Source organism: Megalobrama amblycephala, linkage group LG6 (genome assembly GCF_018812025.1).
Source record: "Megalobrama amblycephala isolate DHTTF-2021 linkage group LG6, ASM1881202v1, whole genome shotgun sequence".
Lineage (NCBI taxonomy): Eukaryota > Metazoa > Chordata > Actinopteri > Cypriniformes > Xenocyprididae > Megalobrama > Megalobrama amblycephala.
The window spans coordinates 12,689,635-12,714,374 of NC_063049.1; the positions used below are offsets into that span (position 1 = coordinate 12,689,635).

General features: G+C 36.6%; 2 protein-coding genes and 1 long non-coding RNA gene across 5 annotated transcripts; all 3 read left to right on the plus strand.

Moving 5' to 3' along the window:
• The first annotated feature begins 1,018 nt into the window (after positions 1-1,018).
• On the plus strand, positions 1,019-16,280 carry slain1a (SLAIN motif family, member 1a). 2 transcript variants are annotated; one of them, XM_048192989.1, is made up of 10 exons: positions 1,020-1,266; positions 1,344-1,735; positions 4,714-4,850; positions 6,464-6,592; positions 8,807-8,905; positions 9,550-9,699; positions 9,954-10,286; positions 14,012-14,191; positions 14,288-14,564; positions 15,452-16,280. In XM_048192989.1, the coding sequence occupies exons 1-10, from the start codon at positions 1,219-1,221 to the stop codon at positions 15,525-15,527; spliced, it is 1,821 nt and encodes a 606-aa protein (XP_048048946.1). In that variant the 5' UTR covers positions 1,020-1,218; the 3' UTR covers positions 15,528-16,280. The 2 variants fall into 2 exon arrangements, with proteins under 2 accessions (XP_048048947.1, XP_048048946.1); XM_048192990.1 differs by lacking the exon at positions 6,464-6,592 and having other exon boundaries at positions 1,019-1,266.
• Positions 16,281-19,132: 2,852 nt separating this feature from the next.
• On the plus strand, positions 19,133-20,479 carry LOC125269488. The gene is made up of 4 exons (XR_007185122.1): positions 19,133-19,778; positions 19,920-19,984; positions 20,150-20,315; positions 20,420-20,479. It is a non-coding gene; the product is annotated as an uncharacterized LOC125269488 (long non-coding RNA).
• Positions 20,480-20,561: 82 nt separating this feature from the next.
• Positions 20,562-22,996, plus strand: wu:fc50b12 (uncharacterized protein LOC103911624 homolog). 2 transcript variants are annotated; one of them, XM_048192385.1, is made up of 5 exons: positions 20,562-20,612; positions 20,788-20,867; positions 20,980-21,052; positions 21,143-21,306; positions 21,395-22,996. In XM_048192385.1, exons 3-5 carry the CDS (start codon positions 21,032-21,034, stop codon positions 21,627-21,629), a joined length of 420 nt encoding a protein of 139 aa, XP_048048342.1. In that variant the 5' UTR covers positions 20,562-20,612; positions 20,788-20,867; positions 20,980-21,031; the 3' UTR covers positions 21,630-22,996. The 2 variants fall into 2 exon arrangements, with proteins under 2 accessions (XP_048048342.1, XP_048048341.1); XM_048192384.1 differs by having other exon boundaries at positions 20,565-20,612; positions 20,784-20,867.
• The last annotated feature ends 1,744 nt before the right edge of the window (positions 22,997-24,740 follow it).

A 24,740-nucleotide genomic window follows, 5' to 3' on the forward strand; every position in this document is an offset into this window, starting at 1 on the left:
GTTCGCATACAATGGTGTCAATGCAGGCAGATCAAAAAACTGTTGAATATCAAATGTCAAGTGTCCCCGACTAAGCAAGCCAAAGGCGACAGTGGCAAGGAACCCAAACTCCAACAGGTGACATCAGGTGGCAAACAGGTGTTAAAAATGGAGAAAAAAACCTTGGGAGAAACCAGGCTTAGTCGGGGGGCCAGTTCTCCTCTGGCGAACAGTACTTTGTTACGATTCAGGTTGCTATCATAGTCCGATAGGATCGCAACATTCAAAGTATTTATTCCAGTTCCATCCAGTTGAGGATCGTATTCATCACGCCGGTATGGACGGTTTGTTGAGGAGCCGTGCCACTGGTTGTCGTGTTGTTCTCGTCTAGTTGACTCAATCTCTGCTGACACTTCAGGGCTGTGTTGTGGTTGTGTCAAGTCACAGGTCCTTGATCTCACCTGGATACGGCCCGGATACGGCTGACTACGGTAAACATCGGGATAAACAGAGAGACAAATATTAGCGTAGATGCCATTCTTCTTCTGATGTAAGGAGTACATCTAGTTTTATAGGACGTGTTCCTGGTTCCGGCTGACCTAATTTATGCAGCCTAATAATCCTTTAACGGATTTGAAAATATAAATTGATAATGTGTTGTGTATGCCAGGTTAAAGAGATGCGCTTTTAGTCTAGATTTAAACTGACAGAATGTGTCTGCTCCCTAAACAGCCTAATATGCTGCTTAATATTTTTGTGGAAACTGTTATACTTTTTCAGGATTCTTTGATTAATACAAAGCTCAAAAGCTCATCATTTATTTGAAATAGAAATCTTTTGTATTATATATGTCTTTAGTGTCACTTTTGATCGATTCAATGCATCCTTACTCAATAAAAGCTTATATTTCTTTTTAAAAAATGGTCTAGCCTACTGACCTTATTGCTTTTGAACAGTATATCCTAATGAATATTATGGGAATGTGAGACTAAATTAGCCTAGTTCAAGTAAGGAAAATGAATAGAATAGAATAGAATAGAATAGAATAGAATAGAACAGAATAGAATATGACACTTTAAATGCAACCATTTTCCTTCTTTTCGTCATCTGAATAAAAGAAAGGATGGCACAGAGCTGGGGTAGTGTGACTGGTGTTTTGCCTGGTAAAGTGGTGGTCGTGTGTTGTGTTTTGAACTGAGGGGGAGGAGACAGAAGCATGAGCAGCACATCAGCATCTGAATGAAGCATGTAACCCGTCTGAAAGCAGTGCGAGACTGGGCACACAGGGTAAACAACACCGCCACCATCTTACTACTGTTTATATGCTTTTCTCTTCAATGGACGGACTATTGTTCAACCCGCAGATGATGGCGGACGTCAATGGCAACAGTAAGATTATGAACGCAGAACTGGAGGTGAAAAAGCTTCAAGAGCTCGTGAGAAAACTGGAGAGGCAGAACGAGCAGCTCAGGACCAGAGCAAACGCTGCGAACAACTGCACCTCCAGCGCCCGTCTGTTACCAGCTCCGGCATCGGCCTGTCCGGCTGGCCCAGACACCGGTCCATACCACACCGGGAATTACTGCGCTTCACCTTCATATTCTCCGTCTTTTGGACTATCGAATGAGCACTATCCGTATTTTCATCCGCAGTCAGTGACTGGTGCTGATGAGGATGATGCTACTGTACTGGATGAAGTGGAAATACTAGACCTTCATGGTGTTCTTCCCATCGATGGAGATTCTGATTATAGCTGGTACTGATGCTGTATTATTTGCTAAGTAAACGATAGTTTATTTCTTGAAGGATTCGATTTGATTTTCTGCGTCGCATGCTCTTTGTCATCCCTTAAATTCAGTTCCCATGAAATGTCACCATAAGTAGAATATGTGTCCAAGTCCATTGTTAGAGTGGTGAGTGTTTAAATATCCCAGAGGGCACTGATGGGGGATATTTTCATTAGAATAGGAAATTGCTGTTTCTTGCATCTGGTGTTGTGGAAATGTCCCATGTTTAGATAAGATTAGATAGATAATTTGTCTTTTAAATGTTAGGCATGTGAAATGCACAGATGCATGGATATTTGTCTGTTTTGTTTTGATTATTTCATACCAAATGGTCAAAAGTAGTCTAACTTAAGCCTGTGCATTATACAGAGAAATAAATAGACCAAATCTGATCTCTCTTTGTGATAGGATGGGGCATTAGTCTTAAAGGGTTATTTCACCCAAAAATGAAAGTTCTGTCATTAATTACTCACCCTCATGTCGTTCCAAACCCATAATACATTTGTTCATCTTCAGAACACAAATGAAGATCTTTTTTGACACAGCTATGCAACTACCACTTTCAAGCCCCAGAAAGGCAGTAAAGACATCTTAAAAGTACTCTGTTTAACCTCAGCTTTATGAAGAAACTTGAGTGATTTGTTTGCGCAACAAAACAAACAAACATAATATACCACTTTATTTACAAAATATTAATCTCCACTGCATGTTCATGAGAGCACCACGATGCATGAGTGTTGTGTTGACCTGAGAGCAGACGTTGTGTGAACGCTTGTCGGAGATGAATATTTTGTAAATAAAGTGGTAAATTATGTTTTTTTACGCAAACAAAGCACTCGTGTCGCTTCATAAAATTGAGGTTAAACCACTGGAGTCACATGGATCACTTTAAAGGTGCCCTAGAATCAAAAATTGAATTTACCTCGGCATAGTTGAATAACAAGAGTTCAGTACATGGAAAAGACATACGTTGAGTTTCAAACTCCATTGCTTCTTCCTTCTTATATAAATCTCATTTGTTTAAAAGACTTCCGGAAAACAGGCGAATCTCAACATAACACCGACTGTTACGTAACAGTCGGGATCATTAATATGTATGACCCCAATATTTGCATATGCCAGCCCATGTTCAAGGCATTACACAAGGGCAGCCAGTATTAACGTCTAGATCTGTGCACAGCTGAATCATCAGACTAGGTAAGCAAGCAAGGATAATAGCAAAAAATGGCAGATGGAGCGATAATAACTGACATGATCCATGATTACATGATATTTTTAGTGATATTTGTAAATTGTCTTTCTAAATGTTTCATTAGCATGTTGCTAATGTACTGTTAAATGTGGTTAAAGTTACCATCGTTTATTATTGTATTCGCAGAGACAAGAGCCGTCGCTATTTTCGTTTTTAAACACTTGCAGTCTGTATAATTCATAAACACAACTTCATTCTTTGTAAATCTCTCCAACAGTGTAGCATTAGCCCGTTAGCCACAGAGCATATAGCCTCTAACTCATTCAGAATCAAATGTAAACATCCAAATAAATACTATACAGGAATTGATGCATGCATGCAGCATGCATGACGAACATCTTGTAAAGATCCATTTGAGGGTTATATTAGCTGTGTGAACTTTGTTTATGCACTGTATAACTGCACTTATAGTCGAGAGCTCACGAGGGCAGGGAGCGAGAGATTTAAAGGGGCCGCGCAGCCTGAATCGGTGCATAGTTAATGATGCCCCAAAATAGGCAGTTAAAAAAATTAATTAAAAAAAATCTATGGGGTATTTTGAGCTGAAACTTCACAGACACATTCAGGGGACACCTTAGACTTATATTACATCTTTTGAAAAGACGTTCTACAGCACCTTTAATGATGTCTTTTTGGGGCTTGAAAGTGGTAGTTGCGTAGCGGTCAATGGAGGGACAGAAAGCTCTCAGATTTCATTAAAATCTTAATAATTAGTGTTCCGAAGATGAACGAATGTCTTGCGGGTTTGGAACAACATGAGGTTGAGTAATTGACAGAATTTCATTTTTGGGTGAACTAACCCCTCAAATGCAACTCTATTAAACATCTGAGATCACATCAAAAATATAGTCAAAACTTTAACTTAAACAATGAAACAATGAAGCCAACACAATATTATGCAATTCTTATTCATTTTTTGTTCATTTGATAAATTTCAAGTTATGATATTTTGTAATGACAAAAACAGTAGGTGCGTCCCAATTCGTGTACTTATGCACTATTCTATGACGTTTTTAAGTATAAATAGTGCAAGTAGTGCGTTCACACTGAAAATTCCAAAAAGGAAAAGTACACTTTAAATACCCGGATGATGCACTAAATTAACGGAAAAAACAAAGTGTGGAATGTTGGACACTTCATGCACTCAACCGTCGCAGCTTTAATTACGTAGCGGAGGGGTAAGGGCTGTCAGACTCTGATGTTAAATAACAAAATAACCTTATACAATTCACGCACTACATGGATGAGGACATAGTGCATAAGTATATAGTGTATAAGTGCATAGTGTATAGTGCGTCATTTGGGACGCAACTAGTATTAACTTTGAAAAATGCAACTACAACAAAAAAAGGGGAGGACAAGCCTACTTCATGTGTTCATGGCACAGAAAACCGATAAAGATTTAGAACTCTTATTCACTGCTACATTTTCATGAAAACCATACCATAATAATCAACAGGACATTCACAGAATTGTGTTTAATTATCAAGTCAATTAAACATTCACATCCTGAATCAAAATCTAGACCTATATTTATTCATTTTCGGGTGATCACTTATTGTCCCTCTCAAACAAGTGACTAATATTTACTTAAATGTAACCATGTAATCCATGGGGAATCTAGAAAACAAGACAATAATGAATGTTTGCAATAGTCCAGATTGGAATGTTTTGACCAAGTTTTTATGTCACCAGGTTGTACGTGTCTCCAAAAGCAAAGCTGTTTCCTCATCCTCTCCTCAGTCCTCTTCAGTGGTGTAGACATGTGCTGGACAACCCCAGACCAGAGGTGGAGTTAGCCAAACGCTCCTTGTGCTACAAACTGGACCAAGGTACCACCATTCCCATGAATATGAAGTCATTTCTGAAATGTCAGTGGTATATAAATTGTTTATGAGCTCGAGGTTTTTAGTTACACACATTGATTGACTATTATAGCTTTTTAATGGAATCTAGATGGCCGATATAATGCAGATACGTATACAATTTAATGGTAGAAAATTGTATGATGTACACAAAATCTGTTGATGAATAGTGAAAGACAGGGGATTGTTTACTGTTGTTCATCTTAAAACAGCTTCAGTGAAGAACAAGGTTTTTAAAAGTACCCTACATAAGACAGATATAAAATTTCCAATGCAGTGTTTGTGTGGCTGAAGTGTGAATAGATAACCCTATGTTTTCAGTACTTCTGTAGTTCAGTTAAGCTGCTAGAGGGGATGGTATCCATAGAAACAATTCCTATATAAAACCTGCCTGTCGAATCAGCACTAACTAACACAGATGTATTTGAGCCTGTCCTGGAGATGTTGCGAAATGTTTTTGTATCAATTATTCCTTTGGATCAGTCCATACATAAATGATGTATGAGGTGCATATACAGAGATGTGTGTTGTGGAGTTGCGGGTGCTCTGAAAGGCTTTTGAAAGGCCAGATTCAGTAAGCTTGGCTCTCTGCAAACGGGGTCATGAATACATCTTTGTTCCAGCAGCCTCTGAAAACCTTTGTTTTTGTGGGTAGCCGTGAATGCTTGTTTTTATGCGATCTGGGAAAGTCTAATTGTTAAGGTATGCAAAAGTACTGTGGTCCGCTTGACTACCAATAATTTATTCAACTCATTTCCAATCTTTAAAGGAAGAATTGGTAACACTTTACAATCTCATTTGTTAACATTAGTTAATGGATTAGCTAACATGAACTAATAATAAGCAATTAATAATCTTTGTTAATGCTAAATACGGTTGTTCATTGTTCATGTTAGGTCACAGTGCATAAAGTAATGTTAACAGATACAACATTTGATTTTAAAAATGTATTATTAAATGTTCAAATTAAAGATTATTAAATACTGTATTGGGTTACACTTTATTTTAAGGTGTCTTTGTTAAACATTTAAGTACTGAGTAATAATAATTAACTACATGTACTTACTACAGGGTTTATTGTTAGTTCATGTTAATCATGTAGTTAACTAAGTTGAAGTTGAAACAATTGAAACCTTATTGTACTGTGTTACTGAAGAGTTTGTCCAAAATGAAAGGTCTAAACCTTTCTTTCTTCCATGGAACACAAAGGAGAGATTTGGAAGAATGTCCTAGTTACTTTTTCCAAAAATGACCAGAAATTACTTCAATTTGCATTACTGTTTTTTTTTTTGGCTTAAATGAAAAAAATCCCCTATTTTTAATATGCTCAATGTGGACCCCATTTGGTAAATAGAGATTTATTAAAAATTAAGAAACTTTTTAATATTTAATATGTCCTCAGTGGAAAGCATTAAACTTTAGTTTAAAAACATTTTATTAATTTACACATATAGTGCTTCAATCGAAATATTTAATCACATTATCCTTATTTTAAAATATTACACTAACCATACCTTTAATATATTAATGTTGTTGAGTGTGATATTTTTTTATTAATTGCACTTCCCCTTTTCTGTTAGCAAAAAGATGGAGAGGGGTCCTCTCGGGGTGTGTGTCCTCAAGCGTTCTGTACAGTCCTATAGATGGCATCTCTTCTTTAAGCAGCTGTTCTAAACCCTTTACTAAACCTGCACTAACTGAGCAAACAGGTAACTCTTGTGCCTCTCTCATTCTAACTCCAGATGGAAACAGCTTCTTATTAATATTTGTTGATGCTTTCTCTCATTTTCTCTAACTGTTAGTGTATGCCTGATAAACCACATAGATTGTACTGTGTATTATATAGTCCCTTGTGAAAAAGAAGTATACTTTAGTATACTTTATTGGTAACACTTTAGTTTAGGGTCCAATTCTCACTATTAACTATTTGCTTATTAGCATGCATATTACTAGGATATTGGCTGTGTATTAGTACTCATAAAGCACATATTAATGTCTTATTCTGCATGACCTACATCCCTTAATCCTACCCAATACCTAAACTTAACAACTACCTTACTAACTATTAATAAACAGTAAGTAGAAGTTTATTGAGAATGTTAAGATATCTCTGGATTACAGTCAGGACACTTTCCAGAGGGGAAATTTGAACTGTGTTGCATAGATGAGATATCTCCGGAAGGGGGATTAGGGCTGTGTGACGCAGTTTAAGGTGTCTTGGCAAAAGGGGAGATTGAAACTTTGTTTATCAGTTTGAAGTGCCTTAACAGGTTGCTAGACAGCGATCCTGTCATGTGAGGTTTAGATCCACTCTGACGGACAACAACAAAAACTCCCTAAGACTTCCTAGCTCTTCTATCCAGATAGCAAAATTCTCTGTTTTTACTGTTATTTCTATTCCTTATGTTTTATTTTTATTATTCTTCTTTATGTAAAGCACTTTGAATTACCATTGTGTATGAAATGTGCTATACAAATAAAATTGCCTTGCCTTGCCTTGCCTATTGAGGCAAAAGGCATAGTTAATAGTTAGTTAATAGAGAGAACTGTACCCCTATGAACACTTTTCTTTTCTCAAAAGAATGCTTATTACAGAAATAATATGCTAAAAGAATAAGTTTGAACTGAACGTAAGGTTTTTGGACACTTAATTGCATGTTAATTGCTTTTGAATGAAAATGTATTTTAAATTTATATTAAATGTAATTAACTGAACTTTAGAGTGCTTTTTGACCCACTTAAGTACATCTTTATAGATCTGTAAATTAAGATATACTTTAATGTAATAAAAAATGATAAAGTTGCAATTTAGTACATTTGCAATATATTAATGAAATGTAACACTGAAACACACTACAGTTAAAATTATAAGTACAGGTGCTTTAGTATGCAAAACAAGCATCCTTTTTTAAAGCATGAAAAAAGATAATAAAAACTTAATGATTTAAAATATACTTTAAAGTAAAAAGTGTACTCTGTAAGTACACTTAATTGGTCTTTTATTTCATTAATATTGTATTATCTGCAAGCACAATTATACACTACTTTAAAAAAATACTTTTGAAGTATACTACAAGTGCACATTCAATACAGTTAAGCACAGTTCTTTTTCACAAGGTTATGTGTATAATAAATAACTGTTATTAATTTTTGTTGAAATATACTGGTAAATTAGTTAGTTAAGAAAAATGTGCTGTCAAGCGATTAATCGCATCCAAAAAAATGTTTGTGTTTACATAATATGCGTGTGTACTGTGTATATTAATTATATATATATATATATATATATATATATATATATATATATATATATATAGTTACACACACATACATGTATATATTTAAGAAATATTTATGTATATAATTTATATTATATATAAGTAGAAATTTTTATATTTAAATAAAAAATATTTTTGTTAAATATATACAAGCATGTGTGTTTATTTTGGATGCGATTAATTGTTTGACAGCACTAGAAAAATGAAAGAAGAACAGCTGAGAAAGAACATAATGATTTGTTTTTCAGGCGTCAGGTTTCATTTCCTTCAGTCAGCTCAGCATTTTTTCATATGTGAAATGTGAGACATCAGTGATCAGTAGTGATGACCTCATGGTGTCTAGAAACGACCATTGCAGCATATGTTCCATGAAACAAAGATCTGATTGCAATACTTTGTTGCAGAAGGTCTGCAAATGGTCCTGGTTGTACAAGATGTATAGATTTATATGTACTAGATGGTCAAATGGTTTTTCTTCAAGACACAGATTTTACTTTTGTCAGCAAGTGGCGACCCAACACAGTACAAAAATTATTAAGCATACAAAATTACATTTAATATAGTCTGGATCATATTTTCATGGTTTTTGAAGGTAGTTTTTACTCTCCATATTCTGAGTGATTTAACATCTCTCTTCTGACCCAGATCCACCTTCACCAAACCATCAGAAGTCTCTCATGGGGAGGAACTGCTCAAGCCTAACCGAAAGATCTCCCACATTCCTCTATCACACGGCTACACACAGTAAGCATGACCAAGATCACACAACATGCTTTACTAAATCATACACACCACTTCTCCAAAGCTGTATTAGGAGTTTTGTGTGTGTACAGTATTTACACTACCATAAGTTTGGAGTTGATAAGATTTTTTTTAAAGATTTTTGAAAAAAGTCTCTTATGCTGACCAAGGCTGCATTTATTTAATCAAAAATATAGTAAAAACAGTTATATTGTGAAATATTATTACATTTCAAGAAAGCTGTTTTCTATTTTAATATTTTTTAACATCATTTATTTAATTGAATTTATTCCTGTGTCTTCAGTGTCACATTATCCTTCAGAAATTATTCTAATATGCTGATTTGGTGCTCAAGAAACATTTCTCATTATTATCAATGTACAGTTGTGCTGCTTAATGTTTTTGTGGAAACAAAATGATAATTTTTTTTTCAAGAAAAGAATAAAAAGTTCAAAAGAACAGGATTTATTTGAAACAGTTTATTTTCTATAATTATAAAAGTCTTTTCTGTCACTTTTGATCAATTTAATGCATCCTTGCTAAATAAAACTTGTTACTTTCAAAATAAAATCTTACTGACAGCAAATTTTGAACGGTATTGTATATGTACTGTATATAAGATTGAATTCTCAATTTCCCCTTTTCAGGTAATAGTCATCGGCAACGGTCTCTCAGTCCTCAGTCTTCCATAGACAGTGAGCTCAGTGTCTCTGAGCTGGAGGAGGACTCCATCTCTATGAGCTATAAGATTCAGGACATGACTGATGTGGAGGTCATGGCACGACTGCAGGAGGAGAGTATGTCAACTTTAATATGTCATGTAGCGGGAGGATGTTATTCAAAACTCTTGACTTTATTTCAGTGTCACAATATTAAAAAAATACTATTGTCAGTATTTCGTTGTGTAATTCCAAACCCATATTTTCTATGGAACAAGCATGCACTGATTTATATTAAATTTTGCTACATCGGAAGTGTGTCTTGGGACCGAAAAAAGTATTTTGTAGTCAAGATGTTTAATGGAAACACATTGATGCATGTTTGTGTTTAGGTCTACGCCAGGAGTACGCGACCACTGCTGCCACGGCCACACGCCGTAGTGCCAGTTTTTCAGTACACACAGGTGCACGCAGAAGCATGAGGAGTGAGGCTGAGCTGGAGGAAGAGGAAGAGTATGATCAGCTGTCTGCTCCCCAGCCACGACTTTTCCGTACGGCCTCTATGCAGCGCAGCGTGTCCCACTCACAGAACCTCTCCAGCATGAAAGACTGTCGACGCAGCCCCTCCACGCCTCAGTACCTCAACAGCCTGTCCTACCAGCAGCTCCATATGCCCAACCACAACTCCAGTACAGCAGAACCCCAGAGTTACAGAGCCAACACAGGTCAGACAACAAGGTCTTATGAAGTGTAGAGTGAAAATATACTGATAACACTAGGAATTCAATAAGTAAGAACTCAATTTTAAGCAAGATTACATAATATTTGAGTAATATTAAAGTTTCATTGTCCTTTGTGTAGTATAATCCTTCCTTTCCTTTTGTAATGATGGTGTCCAGTTGTTGGATTGTGGGAAATGTAGTGAGAAAGGGAAGTCAATACTCGGGAGAGGTGGTCAATACTCTGGTGGCCATCAGTAGGCACCTCAAGAGTCTGCATTTGTAACAGAGCCACCCTCCTCGCAAGCGGCTTCTACCTCGTGGTCTCGGAGTAGGTCTACCTCGTGGTCTCGGAGTAGGTCTACCTCGTGGTCTCGGAGTAGGTCGCTCAGGATGGTTCTGAAGAAAATCCAAGGTTAGTGCTGGGTCAAGGATTGCACTGTCCTCAGTGTTGACCCAAGATTGTTCCTCTGGGCTGTAGCACCTCTGAGGGTTCTCCTGACCATGGAAAACATGGAGGTTGGAATCCCAACGCGCACTGAAATGTGTTGTGACCGGTAGATGGTTTCTGCATGGAATTTTGCACGTATTCTGCCCATGGTAGGTATCGGCTCCAATCTGATTGGTTGTGCTGGCAGTAGGTCCTGAGAAAACAGGTGATCTCTTAGTTTAAAAATTCTGTATCTGTTTGATTGGGGATGGTACCCTGAGGTGAAACTGACATTCACGTTCAGCAAATGGAAGAAGGCTGTCCACACACAGCTGGTGAATTGTTTCTCTCATTCCGAGAAAATGTCGTCTGGTTGTCCGTAGAATCAGAAGATAGAGTGGAAGAGTTGTTCCGCTGTGTCCAGAGCTTCGGTAGAGGGATTAGTCATCAGGCCTTTGAGAATATATCAATTACCGTCAATATGGTTGTGTTACCTTAAGAAGTGGGCAGGTTTGTGACGAAGTCAATGTAAATGTGTGACCATGGTCGTTAAGGTGTAGGGAAGGGGTGTAGCAGCCCCACAGGGGGTTGTCTGAAAGGTTTGGAGGTGGCACAACTGATGCAAGGAAGTGAATGTACTCACCACCGATGGGTCTCCTTGGGGAGGCCGAATGAGACAAGTTGCCCGGAAGTGTCCTTCCTGGCCACACTTGGTGTTTGATTCTCTGAGTACTTTCCTCAGCGATGAGTCGAGGGTGTCCAATTTGCATTGGTTCTAGCTCCTCTGTTACTGATATATTCAGTGCTGGTGGAACTCTAGGTGGTCGACCAGAATGAATGAGATTGTCTAAATGGATGGCCAAGTCGATGAATTGATCCAGGTTCCTGACTTCATCCTGGCATCTGAGCTCGGATTGCAATTCAGGGTTCAGTCCTTTGCAGAAAAGCAGTTTCAGTGTATCATCCACCCACACTATTTGGGGGGCCAAAGTGTGGAATGCGAGTGCGTACGCTGCGGTGTTTCTCTGTCGCAGACTAAGCAGTTTATCCCACGGAATGTCTGAATACTTTGCACAGAATGTTCTTTGACTAGCTTTTCTCTGAATAATCAATCTTGTATCACTGAGTTAATCTTGAAATCCAACTATCCATTCTGTCGACTTGAACCTGCTTCTACTTCTCTTCTGTAACTCTGCCATTCTGTCATCTCTGCACCTATTTCTCACTTCATAAATACATGTCTTGCCTCTGCTTATTTCCCTTTGCCTCTTAAAACTGCCACAGTTACCCCAGTTCTCATGAAACCCAACCTTGACCCGTCAGTTTGATCTAATAATTGAATTAGATTTCAAATATACCATTTATTGCCAAATTGCTGGAAAGTACCGTTGCTTCCCAGTTGATCCCTTTCAATCTGGTTTTTGACCACTTCATAGTACTGAAACTGCCCCTGTAAAGGTAGTGAATGACCTACTACTTTCTGGTTACTCTGGCTCTCTCTCTATAGTTCTACTACTCGGCCTCAGCTCTGCCTTTGATACTGTCTACTGTCTGTCATGATTTACTTATTTCCCACCTCTCAGATGTGGGTATTTCTGGTGTTGCTCTTTCTTGGTTTTCCTCCTATCTCTCTGATAGACAATTTTACATTTCAGTGCAGGATTTTTGATCTTCTACTGTGCCCCTGAAGCAAGGTGTCCCTCTGGGTTCAGTTCTTGGTCCATTATTAATCATCATCTACATTTCAGATGTCTACGTGTCAGATCTCACATTGACATGGTTTTAACTATCATTTCTTGGCTGATGACATTCAAATATACATTATCTGTAAGCCTGCTCTATCCACTCAAATTGATGAAATTTCTGCTTATGTGAATGAAATAAAAGAATGGCTCAACTCCAACTTTCTGAAACTAAACTTGGACAAAACTGAGATCATTATTACTGGAACCCCATCACTTGCTAGCAAAATCCCTACCGACTTTACGTGTGAGTTTGCTGGTACTCTCATCAAACCATCCAGAATTGTGAAAAATCGAGGTGTTATTTTTGATTCCTCTCTCACCTTTGAGGCTCATATGAACTCTATCACCAAAACTGCATTTTTTTCACTTACGCATTGCCTAACTCAGTCCCTTCAACAGTGTCGAAGATGGCGAAACAGTCATACATGCTTTTGTTTCATCCTTTATTGATTACTGTAATGCCCTTTTCATTGGCTTACCTGCTAGCTCCATTACCCGATTGCTATATACTCAATATTCTGCTGCAAGAATACTCATCCACACCAAATGTTCTGCCCACATCACACCTATTCTGTTTGAACTCCACTGGCTACAGGTGCAAATACTACTGCTCAGTTTTAAAACTTTTCATGGCTTGGCTCCCCTCTATCTTTGTAATCTGCTCCTTTCCTACATCCTATCTCGATCACTTCGTTATTCTGAATTTGGCCTTCTCTTTGACCCTAGGTATTGCCTCTCTTCTATGTGGGGTAGATCATTTCGTGTTGTCGCACCCAAGCTCTGCAGTTTTCTCCCCCGTTACTCTGTTGCATTAATAGTATTTCTGAATTCAAATCACAACTCAAAACCCATTTGTTTTTTGAATGTTATCATTCTTAAGTTGTGTTCTGTATTTTATTGTGCTTGAATCTATATTGCTGTGTGTTACCTTGTCCATGTATTACCCCTTTTACTGTCTTTTTTTTATCTTTGCTCTAATATACTGTTTTGTAATTTTTTACTCCTCTGCTTGTACTGTTGTTCTGTTATTATTGTCTACCCTATTGCTGTTATCCTTTTTTATTGTATCTACATTGTTCTACATTGTATCCAAATCCTTGAGCTATGGAAAGATGCTATGTAAATGAAACATATTATTATCATTATAATTATTAATAAGCTATAATATATTTAAAAAATGGGAGTGTCGATATAGGTAAATGAATGAACCACAATTAATTTTGTGATTTTAGAAGTTTCAAGAACTGAATGTTCTTCAATAAAAACAAGTTATGGAGGGGGTAAAGTTTGATTCCAGTTTACATCTTTAGTGTATGTTTTTTATTTTAATTACGTTATTTTGTTTAATGTATCGATAATAATCATCATCATCATATTTTAAATCATTTTAAGTCATCCTGAGGCCCTATTCAAGGTTTGCTGGGGCCCCGTTGTGGGTCCTGGCCTACTGGTTGAGAACCACTGCTATAGAATATACTTATGTAGACTATAGACTATACATTACACCTTTTGTACTAGATTGCATGTTTCATCACGTGATGTCTTTCTTTTTTCAGATAAGCTACGGAGAAGCATGCCAAACCTAATTCGGGCCCCTAGCATTCCCAGTGTCATCGGTGTGCCTAATGTTTCTGCTCCTACTGGTCACATCGCCACATCATCCTCATCTTTGTCGTTACTCCGAAACAGTCAGAGTTTTGATTCCCACAATGTTCTGACAAAGATACAGTCTGCAAGTAAGACTAACACTGTCAAAACATCCTATTAAATATAATGATAATTGTCTTGTAGTGGATTATATCACACAAGTTTTGCTCTCTGTTGAATTTCAGTTCCCCCTCCTGGCCAGTTACAGCAGCGGGTCCAGAGTGTGGGCAACTTCTCCGTGACAACACGGCCACCCCTGAAAGCCACAGCGTATGTGAGCCCTACGATACAGAGTTCTACCACAATGCCTTCCTCTGTTAGTCTCAACTGTCTCTCCAGCAGCAGTATCCCCCTCCCCAGCAAACCCAGCACCCCCTCCAGTCGCAGCGCTCTACCTCGACCTGCTTCCTTTGTTGGGACAAGTGGGGCCACACGGAGTAAAATTGCCCAGCCTGTACGCAGGTAATCATTCACAATTGTTAGAATTCTTAAGAATTTAAGAATTTCAAAATGGATTGCTGTTGACTGCAGACTAGTGATAAGCTTATTTTAATTATGTAGACATAAAACAAACAAAATATTGACTTATAAAGTCACTTTTTGTAATTCAGTGATTTATTTGTCTGTCACAATAATGTAAAGGCTATGAATTATCTTAATTGGGAGGCTTTTCTCAGCAAATATTAATATTGCATTAAATGTCAATTTTTTTAATTAATTAATTAATTAGCCTAAAATATGCATCACTTGACAGATCTAAAATACTGACAGGAATTATTGATTCTTAGAAGTCCCATGAGGAAATATTCAATTTGCTAAAATGCAGTTGTGAAAGTAAAATATTTATTATTTTTGTAAGAAGTTCAGTTTTCAATTTAATCTACATTACTGTAAAGTGACCCTAAAGTTTAAGGTCATGATTTTTTTTTTAATTAGCAAGAATGCATTAAATTGATCAAAAGTGACAGTAAAGACATTTACATTCTTTTGAACTTTCTATTCATCAATGAATCATGAAAAAGGCATTTTCACAAAAACATTAAGCAGCACAGCTGTTTTCAACATAAAAGAAATGTTTCTTGAGCCAAAAATCAGCATAGAATGATTTCTGAAGGATCATGTGACACTGAAGACTGGAGTATTGATGCTAAAAATTTTGCCATTACAGGAATAAATAACATTTTAAAATGTATTTAAATAGAAAACAGTTATTTTAAATGATAATATTACTGTGGTATTTTTGTATTTTTTGATAAAATAAATTCAGCCTTGCTGAGCGTAAGAGACTTTTAAAAACTGTATATATATATAAGTATTGCTGTCATTAACTCTGGTCACTGTCGTTACAGTTTACTGACCCCGCCGAAGAGTGTATCTGCTCTGAGCGCCCTGCGTGACGGGAGTTGGAGGGACGGCTGCTATTAAAACTGCTCTGCACACTGACCTTAAATGTTTCAGGCCCAGCTGGCTGGGCATAACTGTTGCTTTTAGACCTTAAGTGGAAGTAAAATAACGTCAAGTGATTCAAAGTTGAAAAATACTGTTAATAAACGCAATACAGCACCACTGCAATATGCCTGATGGCTGAAACCCAGAGCATAATGCATACAAGTGTTTACGTGCAAATAATTTGCCTAATTGCAGCACAATTTTTTAACCACTGAAACCAATTGTCAAATGATATTATTCATTAATTATGAACTTTAGGACAATATTGGTTTTGGTAGATGTTATAATTTAATAAGCATAAGTCATTTGCTCTCTCAAATAGCACTTTTACTGTTAACTTGCATTGTTACATTAGATAACCAGTAGTGCCAGAGTAGTACCAGATTGCTTTCTGTTGTGCAAGTTGCATTCCTTTTTATAATGTTGTCAATTGTTTTGCAACATATGGCAAGAGAAGTATTAAAGTGATCTGATGCATTTGTAAAAGCAGACTAAATGTACTGTCAAAAACTGTATACTGCAATGTTGAAATACAAATGCAGCCTAGAGTACAGGGCAGCCATTCCAGATTGTATGTTTACATGATGCTCATGAAACAGAGCACTGTGGATAAGACATTTGCACATCAAACGGTAATATTTGTTTCTCTTTTTTAAAGTATAGGTTTATGATGGAAGGGAATGGATGGTTTGTTTTTCCAATGTTGAATAAAAGGCTTTTGAACTGAAATATAATGTTTGTACTGTACCTGGAACAGAGGATGGCAGAGATAGGGAACTGAAATATGATATTCAAGAGAATCTTTGAGTTTTTTTATTTTCTTATTTATTTTTTAAAAATCTTTTTTTAGACATCTGAAAAAAAGTTTGTAACATTAATTTAATCATTTAGGAGGTATGTGCCGATGTATTTTGGTTTGGCCCATAATGGCAAATTAACCTATTTCATGTAAACAATGTTCAAACCTTACAGCACACTACTGGCATAAAGTTGGTTTGATGTTGGACTTTGGTATTCAGGGACCATCACTAAAGTTACATCCGACACTGGTATGCACTTTTCTAACTTCAATAACATTTGAAGGGAATAATTGGCAGCCATAAAATCAACTGTAAAGTGTTCATCTAGGTGTCAGCTATGATGCACGCCTTTAATATTTTTTGATATTTTATTAAATAAAACTGTCAAATCACATGTAAAAATCGCTATTTTTCACTACTGAAAAATAGCGATTTTTACACATAATTTGACAGTATATTTCAGTAAATATCAATGATGTAAAAGGTGTGCATCATAGCTGACACCTAGATGAACACTTTACAGTTGGTTTTATGACTGATATTTACATATCATATTTAAGTACAGTAGTGAAAAATAGTAATTTTTTTACATATGATTTCAGTTTATTTTAATAAATATCAAAAATTTAAAAGGTGTGCATCATAGCTGACACCTAGATGAACACTTTACAGCTGGTTTTATGGCTGTAAATGATCCCCTTCAGATGTTATTGAGCTTTAAATTGTGGCATTTTTATGTATGAGCCCATATACAGTAGTGAAAAATAGCGATTTTTACACATGATTTGACAGTTTATTTTAATAAATATCAAAAATATTGATGTAAAAAACATGTAAAAAACATTACAGTTGATTTTATGGCTGTAAATTATTCCCTTCAAATGTTATTGAAGTTAGAAACGTGCATATCAATGTCGGGTGTAACTTTAGAGACGGTCCCTAAATTTGCGAATATTAAACGTCCAGCGTCAGACCAACTTCATGCCAGTCAATACATGGTACACGTGAAATACAGGACAATCTGAAAAAAAATCTTGAAGGAATTTCTAAATGATCAGCCATTTATATCAATGTGAATGACTGAGGAAGGCTGTAATATAGGAAGGCTGTTAGCTTATAAAAGAAATAAGCTGACGTGAAAAAAAGAAGAAGATAGAAACAGCCGATACTGTTTTAACTGGTGTGATGCAAGAAAATAAGAAAACCTTTTGATTTTCTTTTTTTTTTTCCTGTTTAACTTGTGTTAAAGTAATCAAATGGCATTTTTTTTCTTACAGCAGTCGACCGTGTAACATTCTAATGACGCCATCATAGACACGTCGAGCTGGAGTTATGTTTATATATTTGTACCTAAACATTCTATTACTGTTATTATGACGACATACACTGGAACTTTTGCTGCTCTGGTCTTTAGTTCTTGTTTACGACTAGGAAGAACAAGGTATCTGTCTTAACATGAAGGTAAATATCTGATACATAAAGTAATTTAAATACAGTTTTATTTAAATAAAATTTACTTTAAATACATAAAGTAATCACCAACTTATGTTGCAATTTATATCAGAAAAACATATTTCTGAAACATCTCTAATGATCTTTATTATTTGTTGTTCATGACTCTTTCCATCTACATGCTACTGTTTGAGTCACTGCAGTGGCAAATGTGAGAAAAAAAGGTCACTGCAGCAATATATGAACATGGTAAGTTTTGAATGTTACATAATAAAACATAATAACATAGAATTAACGTGTTAAAGTGCAATATGAATCTTTTATCTGAAAAACAAAAACATTATCACTGATACTCATACTGTTCTTGACTCCTTCCATCTACATGCCACTGTTTGAGCTGTCACAAAGGTAAATGTGGAAGAAGAGTCATGTGAGAGCAAACAAAGAAAAGGTAATTGCTACTAAGCTTTTAAGGGCATTTAATTGGCATTGTGCAGGTCATCTGTAGATAGATACACAGGCTACATAGACTTGTTTTAGATGTACAGTAGATAGGTATCTCTTTAGGCACATATCTATAGAAATATACATACATCAAAAAGTATTGACTTCTGTTGAAATGAATATCACATAAACATTTATTTCTGAAATATTGCTCTAATACTGGTCTTCTCTGCATGACTCTCTGCCACAGTTCGAGCCGCCACAATAGTACATGTGGGTCATGTGACAACATTAAATTAAAGGGATAGTTCACCCAAAAATGAAAATTTGATGTTTATCTGCTTACCCCCAGCGCATCCAAGATGTAGGTGACTTTGTTTCTTCAGTAAAACACAAATGATGATTTTTAACTCCAACTGCTGCCGTCTGTCAAATAATGCGAGTGAATGGGAACTTGGATCAATAAGAGTCGAAAAACCTTGCATAGACAAATCCAAATTAAACCCTGTGGCTTTTGACGACACATTGATGTCCTAAGACACGAAACGATCGGTTTGTGCGAGAAACTGAACAGTATTTATATAATTTTTTACCTCTAAAACACCACTATGTCCAACTGCGTTCAGCACTCGCTTAGTGAGGTCTGATCGCGCTCTGACAGCGGAAGTGATGTCTAGCACTCATTGAAGTATATGCACGAGACATCACTGCCGTTGTCAGAGCGCGGGGTCGTCACGAGCCGCAGGGTTTAATTTGGATTTGTCTATGCAAGGTTTTTCGACTTATTGATCCAATTTCCCATTCACTCCCATTATTTGACAGACAGCAATGGCTGGAGTTAAAAATCATCATTTGTGTTCTACTGAAGAAACAAAGTCACCTACATCTTGGATGTGCTGGGGGGTAAGCAGATAAACATCAAATTTTAATTTTTGGGTGAACTATCCCTTTAACACGGTAAGTTCAGTAACCCAATTTTTTAATAGCAAAATCTAAATGCATTTAATTTGAAAACATCAGAAAATTGTATTCAAGTGTTAAAGTGCATCATGACCTTTTTTTCCCCCCTGAAAAATAATAATATAGCCTAATAAAAATATAATAATATCTCTGATATTAGTCTTCTCTGTTTATGACTGTTTGCTTTAACACAAGCTGTAAACACTTCATTAGAGTGCTGAAAGGCATTAATATAGTACAGGTCATTTATACATCTGAAGATAGATAGAAATATAGATTCTGAAATATCACACTAATACTGGTCTTCTCTGCTTGACTCTCTACATGCCTCTGTTTGAGCCGCCATGCTACATGTGGGTCATGTGACAACATTAAATTAACACCGTAAGTTCAGTTACTCAAAATTTAATAGAGTAAAATCAGAATGTGTTTCATTTGAATGCATCAAAAAATGTATCTCTGATACTGATCTTCTGTGTTTCTTACTCTCTTCATCTACATGGTGCTGTTTGAGTGCACCGCAATGGGAGATGTGGCAAGAGTGGTCATGTGACAGCATTAAATTAACACGGTAATCCAACTTTTTATTCCAAAACCTAAATCACATGCACTGTTCAACAATATTGACATCAGTCTTGTTCAAAGTCTTGTCCAAATATTTATGCACAACTATCCAAGTACATATTCGTTGTTGTTCTTTTTAACTGTGCAGACTGGAGGATCTGGACAATGAAGAAGAGACGAGGTCTGGATTGCAGCTACTCTTCAACTAAACAGGTTTGCTCATTTGCAACCTGGAACTATTACTTTAAGATCAATACTTTTGGACTGATGATACACATTCATTTGAAGTTGTCTAGTAGTTATATAAATGTTATGGTATATGACAATAACATTTTTACAGTTTTCTACAGTTTACATTTTTTTTAACTTCTCTTTCAGTCTAACAGAAAGAAGGAGTGATTTCCTATGGAAGTCAGTTGTCCCTTTTGACCCCAGCATGTATTGCTGTAAACTGTTTCATCAAACCATATATATCAGAGAAAATTCATGATGGACTTTGCTGTAAAGATACATTAATATTTGAAAAGATACTTTTCACTTCTTCGTAAGTTGAATACAGAAGGCGGCCTGGCGGAAGCTAGATATTTTACTTCACAACTTGTTAAATATGTATATAATCTTTTACACAAACATATCACTTCACTTCAGAAGGACTTTATTAACCCCCTGGAGCCGTGTGGAGTATGTTTATGATGGATGGATGTGGATGGATGCCGTTTCTTCAGCTCATACTCGTTGATCCCACTCACTGCCATTATAAAGCTGGGATGCATCAGGATATTTATTAATATAACTCTGATTGTGTTCATCAGAAAGAAGAAAGTCATTGGATGGCTTGAGGGTGAGTAAAGCTTGGGGTTTCATTTGAAAGTCAACTAATCCTTTAAATGCTAAACTGAGAAGAAATTCTTAAATATTTTTCAAATTTACACTCACTTTACATTCACTCTACTAAATGAATTCTTCATGTAAAACCTTGAGAGGACTATGTGATGTTTTAATTTTTAACCAGGCAGATTTGTGTTGGAAACTCCCTATGACAACCACTGACCACAGCAATCGCATCGACGTCTATATGCAACAACAGCACAAATTTGTAAGTATGTGGATTGTGAATTGAATTTGTATTTGAATTTCACTAATAATTCATTTAAGTAAAAAGTAGAAAGACATTAGATGGTACTGTTCTGACACACTTTGCATTGTAGCACTTGTTTCTTGCCTGCGGAACCAACTGGAATCCTTGTGGAAGTGGAAAAAATGCCAAACAAAGCACAAGAGGTGAGTCATCTTACAATATTGTTATAAATTAGTATTTTTTTATTACGCCATTATGTCTCATGTCCATGCACACTGTATTTTGTCCTTTAGGATGCTGTGATCAATATGAAATCCGTGCAGGAGATTGCTAAGCAGTTAGGGTTTGAATGGACCGTTCTAGCCTTTGAACTTGGATTCACCAGAAATGAAGTCAGACAGTTTCATGCAACATCCAAAGAAAAGAGGGTTCAGGCTCAGAGAATGCTGGAATCATGGTGTGTATTAATCCAACACACTGTTAAATGAGCTCTTATTCTTAAAGTTGTGGTGCTATTAAGTGGTGGTACCTCTAATGTTTGATAGGTATGAGCGTTCCTGGGACAAACCAAACAAAACCAAGCTGCTGCAGGACGGTCTTGAGCGGGCGGGCCGCCGTGACCTGGCTGAGAGGCTGCGCTGCCTGCACTGGGGTCACCAAAAGCTCAGCCGCAGAGTCGAGCTGCCCTCTGCCTTCCCCTTCATCATTACCGTCCACAAGACCATAGACAACAAAGACGCCTTGAGCAGGATAAATGTGCTTAATCGCAGTTATAACTAAAATGGCAAAAAAAAAAAATGAATGTGAGCTAAAAGTCTGAAACTACTAGTGAAAATGTCCTTCACTTAAGGAAAATTTGATCTACATTTGTTTTCTAATTTAATGAAATATTTTTCATCATAAATGCTATTATCAGACAACCATTTTAAAAAAGAATGTCATTTTGCTTGTCTCTCTTTTGCTTCAATCTCAGCCACACTCTAGCTAGCTGCATGAACTTTACACAAGTTTGTGTAAAACCTTAAGCTCATTTTATCCAGCACGATTTGAGAATGATCCAAATTTTCAATGTGGCCTCAGACTTTTGGACCCCACTCTACATATTCACTGGTATTCAATATAGTTTTAATGATTCAGAGCTTTTTTTAAATACACACCTCATGAAACTATTCTTTCTGTTACCAATTACATGAATCAGACCGATTCAATTCACTCTTCTGTCATTTAATTAAACCCTCATACAATAAATTTACATTTACGGTAAAAGCACGCTGCCTTTACTCACGTGTTGTTGTTTTGATAATAAAAAGGTCTTAACTGTCTTTTTCAGTCATAGTTGTAAGCACTAGCCCTTAATGCGTTCAGGCAAAACTGCAGTCCTGCTTTATTGAACCTAATCCGCTTGAAAAGCAGTTAAATCTACTTCAATTAATTGATTCACAATTATCCAGTATGCTTCAACCTTATATCATTTTCAAAATTATTATAAATCCTGCCTGAGCACAGAAGACAATTTTATTGTATTGCATAAGTATTTTTTATTTAAATCATTTAACATATATAATTCAATTTTAATCTATACACTACATAAAGATTTGAACAAACCATCACAGCAAGGTCAGTTGTATACATAGACATACACATACATTATATACATATACACCAGGGGTGTCCAAACTCGGTCCTGGAGGGCCACTGTGTCATGAATGGGGCTCCTTCGGCTCGTCCTCCGGACCGCCGGAGGGAGCCATCACCGGAATATTAAACTTCATTGATTCGGACTACGTTTCCCATGGGCCCTCATTCCTGGGACTGATTACACATACACCTGAACTGAATCACTCTCACACTATATAACACTCTCACATGCATACATACCTCGCGAAGTCTTGATTTGCTGAGGTGATCATTTCTGAGTGTTTTTCCCTGTTTACTGCCTATTGTTACTGACTGGACTGTTTATCTCTGTTGAACCTTGCCGCCTGCCCTGAATTCTGCCTGTTATCCGGACTCTGATTGTAAAGCCGCCTGTCTCGACCCTTGCCTGTTCTACGACCCTGTTTGCTCACCGCCTGTCTCGACCATTGCCTGTCCCTGTTTATGCTCTTGCCCAAAGTCCCACCTGTTTGTATACCTCTGATAATAAAAGCTGCAAATGGATCCCCATTCTGTAGACCCATCATTACACACTGTCCTGCAGAATTTAGCTCCAACTTGCCTCAACACACCTGCCTGCAAATTTCTAGTATGCAGTGTATGTTTACATGACAAAGATGTGGCTTCTAAAAACATAAATGTTTTTCCTTTTCATGTACAGATGACAACATTGTCAAACCAATCCCTGTTCACACAGATCTGTGAAAAACTACTAAAAATGCTGTATTATGCTGCCAGGCCAGTAGTTGGCGATGTCACTTTGCAAAAAAAAAAAAAAAAAAAAAACTACATGCCTATAGACTGAACACGTAATACGTATTCGCATGAGGTCACCGTTTTCACAAATTCGTTAAAACGATAACACTATCGTTTTTAAAAGCTTGTGTTTTCAGGTCTCCAAAATGCTATTTTTGTGTAAATGAACGGCCAAAATGCATAAAAAGTTTAGTTTAAAACCATGTCTTGTAAACAGCCCCTAAGACCTTGATTAGCTGGTTCAGGTGTGTTTAATTGGGGTTGGAGTTAACTTTGCAGGACAGTGGCCCTTCAGGAGCAGGATTGTACACCCCTGATATACACAGTAGCCTCACAGTGTATCTGTCTCAGTTTGCAGACAAAGAGAAGATATATGGATTGCTGCGATTGTTTAAAGAAGATATTCCAGGAGGCAAACAAAAAGTACAATCCAAAGGGGGAAAAAAAACACAAGCACAATCAGACATTGCACTGAGGAAGAATATATATGCACACACAAGCAAAACGAGAAACTAAACAAGACACAGGTGATAATCATAGATTGACAGGAAGAAAACACAGGAAGACTGCCATTTTCACAACACCATTTTCAACTAAAAAATGAAAAAATTTTTATGCGTTTTGACCGAACTTTCGTGCTGAACATTCATATTGACATGAACAGGCCTTTATTCTTACAAGTTCTTTAAAGGTGCAATATGTAAGAATTTTGCAGTAAAATATCCAAAAACCACTAGGCCAGTGGTATATATTTTGTTCACTTGAGTACTTACAATATCCCAAATGTTTTCAACTATTTGTAAATTGTGAGAAAATTGCGTCAATTGCGTCATACCCACGTTACCCTCGGTTTTATTTTGTAGAAACCATGGAAACACCAAAGATGCTTTAATATTTACGTTTTAATAGACAAGGGAACAACTGTTTGGTTACGTCTATAGACAGAAAACTGATTATTGTTATATAGCTCAACACGTTTAGTCTTATTGTTTAAATCTAATTTTCTTGATTTTTTTGCGAGTACCATGCTTTACCATGCCTCAGAGAAAAACATTATATTGTGAAGTAGCTAACATAGCATAATCAGATGCTGCTTTATTTTTAGTAACAGTAATACAGAATTTTCTCCATCATACAATACGTTTAAAAATTAACTGCATGCCATTTATCAACACAGCCCATCCAGCATTTAATATATTCTATGATCGATCTAGCTTACTGCAGTGTCTCAAACAAGTGTCTCACAGCAGCCGCTGAGCGAATGCACAGAGTAACGTTATAACATTTTCAACACACTCAAATGTATCTAATATAATAAACAGAGCTGTGTTACCTCACAGCTATTCATGACTGGAAAAGCGGAAGCAGCACCGGCGACTGTGGCATAATAAAAGTTCTGTTCTATTTAGTATGAAAGTAATCCGGATGTACTACATTCACCATGTTGTCATTATATCATGTGACCTACCAGCATCAGTT